This window comes from Acanthaster planci, linkage group LG06 (genome assembly GCF_054643075.1).
Source record: "Acanthaster planci isolate LZ-2023a linkage group LG06, COTS_SCS, whole genome shotgun sequence".
Taxonomy (NCBI): Eukaryota; Metazoa; Echinodermata; class Asteroidea; order Valvatida; family Acanthasteridae; genus Acanthaster; species Acanthaster planci.
The window spans coordinates 17,199,728-17,210,829 of NC_141782.1; the positions used below are offsets into that span (position 1 = coordinate 17,199,728).

Consider the following 11,102-nt stretch of genomic DNA (forward strand, 5'->3'; position numbering starts at 1 on the left):
ATGTGTACAAGCCAGATTGTGATTTGCAAACCCAGCAAAATGATGCTGCGTTGTTCTTGAAGCGACTGAGTGGACGTTGACAATATGAAGAAATATTTATTTTATACTGACATCAATACCGCCCTCCCTTAAGTGCCTGTCTAAAACAAACCGACGTCTGTATTCTAGTTCCCAGACCAAAAGATTCTATTTGTGGGAATTTTTAGATCCGGTAGCCCTCACGAACACGAAAATTTAAAAAACACTAAAAAAATCCAAAATTGTCCAAAATTTTCCAAACCTTTTTTCGTTCATTTTACAATGTACAACTAGCCATTTTCCATGTTTTTTATGCTTAGTAAACAGCTGCATTTAAAAAAATGTAGCTGCAGTAACTTTTTCTAAGACATCTGGTTCTGCAACTTTAGACACTTGTTGATTACAATATCATGAAAACTATTCGATATCCCTGCTCGGTTAAATGCATCCAAAAGTGTGGTTTGCAACATTCAAAATTACTATGCTTGCCTCGACAGCTGAGGGCGCTTTTGAGACATCTGGTTCTGCAACTTTAGACACTTGTTGATTACAATATCATGAAAACTATTCGATATCCCTGCTCGGTTAAATGCATCCAAAAGTGTGGTTTGCAACATTCAAAATTACTATGCTTGCCTCGACAGCTGAGGGCGCTTTTTCTGTGATTTTTTCCCTGGAGAGGCATAGTTCAGTGGATAGTTTATTCTGCTCAGTGTGTGCTCAGTGAAAACATTTTTTATGAGAAAGGGTTGCTTGCTTGCTTATTGCTTTGAACTTTCACAACGATTCCCAACAGCAAAGAAAACTTTGGCCAAAATCTAAAAAAGCAGAATTTTTTGTGCACAGACCAATGAAGCATTGCGGTTTTCTTCCTGGGATGACATTACAGTTTGGCTCATGAACATGGAACTACACAGTAGCATATAAGCCAAAAGGGTAGTGAAATGCCCTTTAAAGTAATTACCATGGTAAAGAACTGGAAATGGGCTTAAGTGAGACACAAAGGTGCATTTTGGAAGTGTTCATAAAAACAATGCATTGCAGCTACTCCCATTAAATGCAGCATGTTGATGACGCATGCTGATGACTTTTCATGACATTAACCTGGCATTAACCGATTTTTTTTAACCGACGCGTGGTTACGTGACTTGACATTAGAGACAAGAGCTGTTAGGGCGGTGACCCGGACCACCTCTGTTCGTTGACGGATTACTTTCCCCCTTTGTACAACAAACAGCTGGTTCAGAGATTCACCATCGAGTGGCACCATGAGGACCTGGACTACTTGTTTCGTCTTACTAACGTCCCAAGTCGACCACTAGAGCTGACCTTCAATGATCGCGCATGAGCTGTGAACCTGGATCTTATCGCAAGACATGCGTGGAAGAAGCAAAGTGAACCCCTTCGGAGGAATTCTGTATCGATTCACTCCATTTGCCAAAATAGTAACCCTTGTTTTAATAAAAAAAAATAATTTAAATAACGTAAATAATATCATTGAAAGTTGATCCTGCAACCTTTGGGCGCCTTGCCATATACAGTGTATGCATTTTGGGTCTGCTCCGTATATGCACACCCATTTACTGTGTTTCACCCATGTATATTTAAGTTGACACACCACAGTTTACGTACACGCACCCCCCAAAGCGTAATGAAATAGTGTCCATGGAAAGGCACCTTTTACGAAACAGCCAATTCCATGTAGGCCTACTATAGCCAAAACTGAAAACATCTTCAAAACTACAGTAACCTTTACAAATACGATGTTTTGAAATACTGTTCGCAACATAGTGTCAACAAGAAGTTGTGACTACCAGTTGAAAGTTCGTATGTGTGTGTGTGTTTGTAAATAAAAAAAAACTTAACATTTTCGTTAAAACAAATACTGGCAAGTGTTGGTTTCGTATTGGTATTTTATTGTATAGACAGGCCATAAAACTACCGAAAGATGTTCTATTTACAAGACGACGCGATGTGCTGTTATGACGTATTTTCAGCTTTCGTTCTTGACGATGGGCTTGTGCATTTTTCAGTACAAGACCGGATCGGGAAAATGTACGTAAAATAGTAAAAAGTAACAGACAATCGGAAAGAAGCGGGTTGAATCTTGAGACCTATATCCCTTCCCATTTTCCTACTTATTTACTCTAAACGTGTCCCACACATCATAAACCGATATTTTTCTCTAAGTTGTTGTTTCAATGTAAATACGAAAAACGAGAAATGCACCCTTTCGATAGTTGTTCCGGTGTATAAAAACGCAAAAAAACGAAAGTAGCCTAAAAAATGTTCTCTCTGTAAATTAGTGTAAATACAGCCCGTATGACAGAGGAGTATACCAGATATTTTTTATTAATCTGTATATACTATTATTTCAATATTCATTAAGGTATTCATCCAAGAGTGTGATAACAGGGAGTGTGGCGTTGCCTATAAGAAGAAGTCAGAAATTTATGTTCCGCATTTCATCTATGTAAATAATTCTCACATTGGTACATCGCATATAGGAACCGACGGATGCACTGATCTCTAATAGTCGACTCGGGAGTTAGAATCTAATGACATGCACCTGATAGAGGGCGCTACACAAAACAGGCATGGGTGACTGTACAATGTACACATTCATACCAGAAGATCCACTCTCATCTAAATGTACTCCTATTTCAGTTTGTATTTTGATCACTGTGTTATCGGTTTCCATTTTCTGAATTTTTAAAGTGTGCATGACGGTACAGGATTTTCTTTTCTATTTTTGGCTGCCTATAACCAGTAAGTCAAGAACAGAGTGGGAATGATGCTGATACGGCGGTACATTGTGGTATAAGCAGACGACGCCAAGGTGTTTTATCATACTAGTGCGGAATAGTCATGTACTTGCGCGGAGAAAAGTTCGAACTCCATCATATTGGCTAATATTCAATCACACACATGTTACTGCTGATCCAAAATACTTCTTTGCGAGCTGGTGAATGAAGGATCCGAATTCAAATAGCGTCGATTGGCCGTAGTGTTCTATCCAAGGTATCGAAGTAATATGCCAACGATAACAGTCTTTGTGGCAAATACCACCAGTTTCCCCCATTCCACCTGCAAAGCCATTTTGGTGAAGTTGGGGCCTTTCTTCCTCTCCGTTTGGAAAGCTGCCGTGTATCAGTGTGCCATGGGTACAAATTTTTTTTTTCTGTCGAACGCATTGACCTGAAAATCTCACACAATAAATCCAGTGTGACCGTCCATGGAATAATGTCACGGAACTACCGGCTTGCCTGCGGAGGGAATGAAATCTGATTCCAAAGCCGCCCAACACAGACAGCCTGAGAGTTGTATCATGGTCCGCAGTGTTGAAACGAACCGTGACCCGCATTTTGATTCGGACCAGGGCTGGTCGCACGGGTGTCAAACAAGGTTTTTGTTTGGCCCAACAAAGTTCTTTTATAGTTTGCCAGATCGTTCAGTTGCATTGTCCATAGCAACTGGAGACCTTGAGCGAAACCTTCCCTTCTACTGCGCGCGCCGGGGACGAGGCTTAGTGCTTCTCAGCCATTGTTTGCACCTGGTGCTTTTGCCAAATAAGTAAACTTTTGTCGAAACAATATGTGTGCGTGCACCGTAAACGAGCATTTTCCGCTCCACACAACATCTGCAGTCCACTTGAATACGGGATAAACCCAATCTCGCTTTGCAGTGCACAAGGTATTGGTATAGCGGCTTTTGCGTGGCAGCCATCTTGCAGGGCAGTTCTTTTGTTCCACAGGGAAACTTCCTCTGTGCATACCCTTTTGAACAAAAGAACTGTCCTGTGAAATGGCTACCAGGCAAAGCCTCTATTAAACCTCAACAGCCCTGGAAAAGGGAATTTGAGTTATTGCTCTCAACATGCCACACATCCAAGCAAGTGCCCAAGTAGTGGAAGGTGCATCGCCAGTGGATAAAAAATGTATTTAATCTCGTCGCTCTAATATTACAAAATATACACAAAATATATTAAATTTAATCCTAGTTATACACGCTGCTTAAGTCGAACTACACTCGCATAAAAGTACATGTCGTAACTTGGCAGTCCATTAAAAGTAACTTTTTTAACATGTAGAATGAAAATTGTAAGGTGTTTGTGTCTGTCATTTGATGTTGTGATGAGTCTTTTCTGCTACCGACTGTTATCACGTATCCGTGGCAGGTGGTTTCCACAGAGTGCTGGCTGGCCGTAGCCAAAGCATTAGGAGGCAGGCTTATTCTCAGTCATTTCAGTGAATGTACATGGGTGTGTGTAGGGGGTGGAGTCATTCTATGGAGGGGCGGGCGGGATGGGTTGGCCATCGTATTCACTTTGGAGCTGATGACACAATGAGTTATGTAGGCCTAAAGGCCACAATCCTGCACTTAAGTTCGAGACGGGGGAGCGGGGTGTGGGTGTCCCCCTGTTTTTGTGTTTGTTAGTTGGGGGGGGGTGGCGTATCACATGACAACCAGTACATCAAAAATACTGCGTATCATGGGACCATGATCCAAGCTCTAACATGAAACCAACACGCAAACAGAAGCTTCGCTATGTTCATGCATACCGGGCTAGCTTTCCCTCCTGCCTTCCTGACTCACCAGGCTGTTAGGGTCACGGTGCCGAAGCTGCAATGCTGGGGGAAGCTTTTACAACGAGCACAAGTGACGAAGTACATGTACATGTGCATGTAGCTTCACCACTTGAGTGTAGTCTCCGCTCGATCCACTTCACGGCTTTGCAGCTCTCTGTACTTCCCATTAAGCCTCGAAGGCCTTTGCAAACGGCTGGCACCGGGCTTATGAAGAACTCAGCAGTATCAGTCTTGAATTCAGACGCTAACAACGGGTGTTACTGATTGTAGATTGTGCTACGTTTACTTTAAATAAATACAAGGCAAAAGTTTAATTGAGCGACAGCTAGGGGGCTAAATAGTATGTATAACTCCATGATCAAGGTCACTGCAAAGACCGATGTAAGCAATTACGACAGTACACGTTTTGCCTGGTATCCATATAGAGCCAGAAAATTGACCCCTGATGGCGCACTTCCGGAACCCTTGGAAAGGAAAATAACGTGCAAAGATTTTAGAATTTATAATATTTTTCTTTCAGTTAAATATTAGCTACTATATCAATTTATAGTAACTGAAAAATCACATGACCTAAAAGGGAAGTATCCTGCAAAAAATTGACCCATCACTTCCGAAAATCTAAACTGCATGAAGAACAGTGCAGTTCGCCAGTCTCGTACACAGTTGAATATTTACGGTTTGAAATTTTATGGTTATCAGTCGGTTATAAAACCGAAATTAAAACAGATATTTTAAACAGTCTTATAATTTATAAGTAGTAAACCTAAAGCAATATTTTACTTCAATTACGAAAGATTCTAATCTTTATCTAACCTTTGCTGACAACAAGTGCATGATGTCAACTCAACGGAATATGCAACGCATCAACCGCAAGTAGGTAAATCTTTGCAACGTTGTACAATCTCGTTTTCACGTATATAAGCACGGGTAGTAAAAACAAACGTGCATGAACATGGAGACCTAGGTACGATATCACCGGAAGTGAAAGGTCGTTACGAAAATTCGTTTTTTACAGATCTCAATGTAACTTTTCCTAAATATTACTTGAGGAAGAAAAAGAACGTGATAGGACGGCCCAACGTAAAATCCCCACAGGAGGACCGCGCGAGAGTTCTGGAAGCTCGGTGCGTGACCTTTTACTTTCAGGCTCTATTGCCTGTAAATTTACCATTACACTGAACGTCCCCCGTGACCCGATCAATCATGTTACTTAGTCACAAAGCGCAGGTTCCATGCATGCTATCGATGCCGTGGTTTTTATATCGACCCAATATGTACATTTATGCGCGCCGAATACCATTAAAGCTACGCCGAACTCTACTCACTGGCTTTTACCGCACGAAGAAAACATAGGGGCTGCATTGGGACATAGGGGCTGCATTGGGACCTACATGTACATGTAGGTCCCAAATTGCCTGTGCAGACCGAATCACGACTTGTAGGCTGTCAAAGTCTCTGCGCGTTTTTCGTGGCACGTGGACTGGGTGGTTTGTCAAAAAGGTGGATGAAATCCAGGTGCAGGACTGTCAGCTTGTATTTCTGAAAGTATCGGACCGAACGGGGCCCTCTAAATTGCTCTATTTCGCCATGGAGTGTAGGCATCAATTTCCAAAATGGCGATGGGCCTCTTGACTGTTTTGAGGGATGATTTCCTCTGGAGAGAAATATCTTCAAAAGTCACCGGTTAAGCCACTGAAAATTTAAAGGAAAATGAAAGATGAGGAAGTGAGCTTTAATTTGATATGTGTCTTGAACAGCTGTTCAACTTGCCAGAATTTTTCCTAATTTTTGAAGTGGGGATATTTATCACTGTTGTCTATGGCAACTTCTTTACTGGTCTGAACCCATGATGAAGCGAAGCTCTGTGACAGGATCGATTATCAGGCGATGACATCAGTGGTGTAAGTGGGGTGAACGATCTTTTACAAGCGTGGGAAAACTCTGTATGGTAGACTGGCTTTGTTGTCCCTACATAAACCTCACTGAGGTTACGAGGCAAGCAGTACAATTGGATGCAGAAAAGGCTTATATTATAATTACCCACTGACAATTTGGGGATCAGTAGGACACTGCGTGAGATTAGGATCAGAGAGGTTTATGTGTGACCAACCATTCTACAACTAGGCTAAAGTTGGTACATGTATTACAAATTTAATGTTGGACAACCCCCCCTGCAAATTTTATCTTAAAGCGCGATCCGCATTGCAAACGCCTTGAAAGCTGTGGTAGTTGAGGACAAAGAAAGTTGTGGAATTTGCATTGCTCGTGTGACAATGATGTCATTTTCAAGACAACACCTAAAAGAAGCCTTCAATTTAGTTTTAGAGCAAAGTGGGCCACATATTTCTTGCAGCGGGATCTCTTTTTGAGAGATGATTTCTAACGAAAATGGGGGAGGTGTGGTTGCCCGCAACTTTTTCTCTAACAGGTGAGTCTCTTTTTTCTAGTCCAACGGTCCGAACTTCTGCTAGTGTTTCTGTGTTACTCTTCTGGGGAAATCACTGAAATTTGTAAACACTCTAACTAATGAATTGGTTCGACAATTCTTGCAGCATGTCCCGGCCCTAATCCCCAAAGACAGATGGGTGGGCCTTCTCCCACCCTTTAACCTATGGATTAGGCCTATGTGGCACAACTTCAGTGCGTTGCACCTTGTAAATTAGTCCTTGGTTACACCATCTGCTCCACGTGTTAAAGAAAGGATACTATCTGATCAAATCGTGAAAAACCTGTTTCGTTCCGTTCTGGTTCGATTCGATATGCACCTTGGGACTTTTCAGTTGTTTGCTCATTGATGGCATTACACAGAGTCTGAATAACATGGAAGCAAAATAAAATGGAATATCAGACGTGGAATGTGTAACCAACAGCACTGATACAGGTATAAGATTGGATACGACGTTCACTTTAAAATGAGACATTAAACATCGAAATCTGATTGTTTTGACAGACTTAGGAATGATTTTTCCACGAAAAGTAAATTGGCCAGAGACCAGATACCGAGATAATCGATTCTATCCGGATGTTGCAAGTGTTGTAATGTGGATGAACTGTCAAAGATTACATCCTTTCAACAGCCCTTTTTCTCGCGGGATACTAAAGGCGAGATCATCTCTCCATGGCTCCCATCGCTCTTCTAATAACAGCTGGAGTCTGCCTCCGGACGTCAATCTCAGCTGTTATTTTGTCACTAAGAGTCTGCACGTCCGGAGGGGCAATGTTTACAACTTGGATTTTAAGTACCAAAAGACGTAAAAAATCACATGGGGGAGGTCTCTAGATCTCGGTGGTAATACATGATTCAACGCCACGACACTGTGGCCAAACACTTTTTGAAGGCAGTTCTGGACAGACAGTAAACGATGAGCCAGAGCGCCATCTTGAACTCACCATAAGCATCTAAACACACCATGCTTCCAAATTTCAAAATTTAATTCAAGGATTGGGAAGACATTATAGCGGTCCGACGATGAGGCAACTACCGCAAAGGCCAATTGATCCAGACACTTTCTCATCACAATGGAAGTTGTTCTCGTATATGGGAAGATAGATGTTGTTTGGGGGTTTACTCTCGAACACTGCGTGAGTTGAATTTTGCGTCGAGAGACAATCCAGCTTCATCGTTGATGAAGAGATGCTGGACGAATCACAAGTCTGCCTGGGAGTGGTCGACGATGCGCTGATGAAGCTTATCCGTCTTGGCAAATCTGCCGGTAGAAGCCCATGTCGCATTGGGCCATGCCCATGCAGGTCCAGCCCAGTGGCTTGCGGGTTGACATCCAGTTGCGCCTTCACCAATTCGGCGACCGCTGACCTCCCTGTCCAATGTCGCCCGAAAAGCCCTCGACTAAGATTGAGGCTGGTAACCCCCCCTCCCAGGCCCCTAGGCATCAAATTTCAATGGCTGAACACAATCCATCCCCGTGCCTAAAATGTTAAGCATGTAAACATGTTTACAAACTCTTGCCAGAAAGAGTTTAGAAACGGAATACACATTTTTTTGTAGGCCAAGCAATTGTCCACGCTGAGACAGTTAAGCTACCTTTGTCCCAATGCCAGAAATGGAAAACTTGGTCCCACAGTCAATTTGATTTCTCTTGGTAAAGTACTCATAACTTTTTAAAAACTGTGAGACTAGGACGTTTAATGTCTCACTTCAAAAGTGGAACTGCATATCTTTCAAACCATACCTTTGTTATCTGTGTTTGTTCCACTGTCGAAACAGACGCTAACCGTCCGTGTACATTGTCTAATCGTGGAGGGTGCGTCTGATTAGCTAACACAAGGCAACCCACACATGGGGGTGGCCGTGCTTGATGTGTAAAACTAGCGTGACGGTGGGGGACGAGGTTTAACCAGCTAAGTCATGGAAGCCAATCGAACACACCGGCTTGGGTTAGGTTGTTTGCACTCTATTTCCAGTCTACGTTATGCATGGATGGCATTTCATAATACACTTCTGTGATGTAAACGGTGCTCAGTGCAGTGCGCTCACCAACAAAGTGACAGTGGCCAAAATGTATCGGACTAGGCTTTTGACGAAATGTCCGCCCGTCAAAAAAGGATGGCCCGTGACGACCGTCCCCTGGTCGCGTTCCAAGACCGTTCTCCTGGAGAAGACGGCATCGGCAACTGAGGTGCCGAAAACGGTTAGACCATTCGAGGAGATACCCGGCCCCAAACTCTGGCCAATCGTTGGATGTCTGCCCAACTACCGGGCGAGTGACTTCAAGCCCGAGCAGTACCACAAAATGTGGCAGCGCAGGTAAACACGATCCTTGAAATTTTGAGTTCAACATCATCAAGTTATATACAGCGCGAGTTTTGAACAAACAAAGCCATCGTTCAGGTTGGACCTGAAATGCCAGTCATGCTCTTATATCATTGCTTTTGGACTGTAGAGAGTCACAAAAGATTCTGACCTGGACATCACAAAAAGTTGTACAAATTGAGGAGATTATCAGGCCTCACGCGAACTAAAGCAGCAATGGTAAAATGCCTGTTAGTGCGCAGCTCGAAGCCCCTTAGGCGCTCTGTGCTGCATTTTCCGGCAGTATGGCCCCTCTTTTCTTCTTCCCTCACCCTGTTCCTTCATTTATTTTTTGGGGGAAGGGGCGTACGCCCCCACCTGAATACACCACTGATCGCGGCGCACTAACCTTCGTAGTACGGCAAACCCACGAAGCAAGCTATGCGGACAGACACAACGGAGCGCACTGCATTCACGTACATGTACACTGTACATAATGCACTTACGTGTACGTGTCATGCGTGACGTGTACGTGTCATGCGTGGCCTATCGAGTCAAAAGCGTTGGATGCGCGTAGCGTGCATTTGGACAATACAAGCAGGATGGGTGAACGCGCGCGGATTAGACTATCGTGAACGGGTGCACGCAGCCACCCTCTATACACGCAGTGGGCCAGATTTGCCCAACACAAAGCTACGATATCCCCCAAAATATAAAAGTCGGTGAAGCGTAGCATCGTCGTGGACATATACCCAAAGTCATCTGTGAGAATTTCAAAGAATTTCGGGAAGGGCCACGAAAGTTTTGAGCATGTTCCAAATTATAGTGGTACATCCACATCATTTTCAAAAGATGGGGCAATCACAGAACAATCGTAATTTAATCTAGCACATTCTTAGGGTCACAGTTTAGACATCATAAACATCGTTTATAATCGTGGCTTATGACGATCTTATGACGATTCAATAAGAATTTATAAAACTTCGTTACGACTTTTGCTACGTATAATGATGGTGATAAATTTTCATCTGCCTACATAAAATCTCAAATGAAACATAAACAATTGTCTATTTACCGTAGAGTATTCATAACTCTAGTGGATCTGAACCGTGTGACAACGTAGTAGATCGTAACATATCTCACGTATGTTCTCCCTCAGGCATTCTGTGCGCCACTTAGTTATATGAACCAAGTTGCACGAAATTTGAAACGAATTCTGAAAAGGGGATTTAAAAAACACGATCAGATTTGAAAGAAAAAAAGTCCACGGTCTTTCCCATTTTAAAACCACTTCTCCAGTTTATCCAAGCAAACAAAATAAAGTGCCTTGTGTATTAAGACCCGATAAAAACATCAGTAGTATTTTCAAGTTATCGCGAACTTGAATATTTTGCACGAGAATCATTTGTCCGTAGTAGGGCATGTATACGTGCATTGATGGATTACATGTACATGTGCATGTAGGTGCACATGTGCACACATTAATCATGGCCGACCATCAAGCGACAGAGAAACAAAGTTGAAATTGATCAAACTAACAAAGGACAATTCGCAGTAGCTTAAACATAACATGGTAACCTTTTTCAAACACTCTTTCAATTACCAAGATATGCAGCAGGTGTGGAAAAACTGGAAAACAATTCAAAACTTCGATTTTAAATTTACCTTTTTTTGTTACTTCCGGAAATGTTAACCGTACACAGAAATCTTTCACCCCATTTTCTCCGAAATGTCTCTAGTGATTA

General features: G+C 42.6%; 1 protein-coding gene across 3 annotated transcripts in view; it reads left to right on the forward strand.

The window, feature by feature from the left end:
- Positions 1–4,116, forward strand: part of LOC110982193 (cytochrome P450 10-like) — a 24,785-nt gene extending 20,669 nt beyond the window's left edge. For all 3 annotated transcript variants that reach the window (XM_022240452.2, XM_087138043.1, XM_087138042.1), the window contains exon 10: positions 1,256–4,116. In XM_022240452.2, coding sequence (XP_022096144.2) covers positions 1,256–1,366 — 111 coding nt within the window. In that variant the 3' untranslated portion in view covers positions 1,367–4,116. The remainder of the gene's footprint in view (positions 1–1,255) is intronic.
- The last annotated feature ends 6,986 nt before the right edge of the window (positions 4,117–11,102 follow it).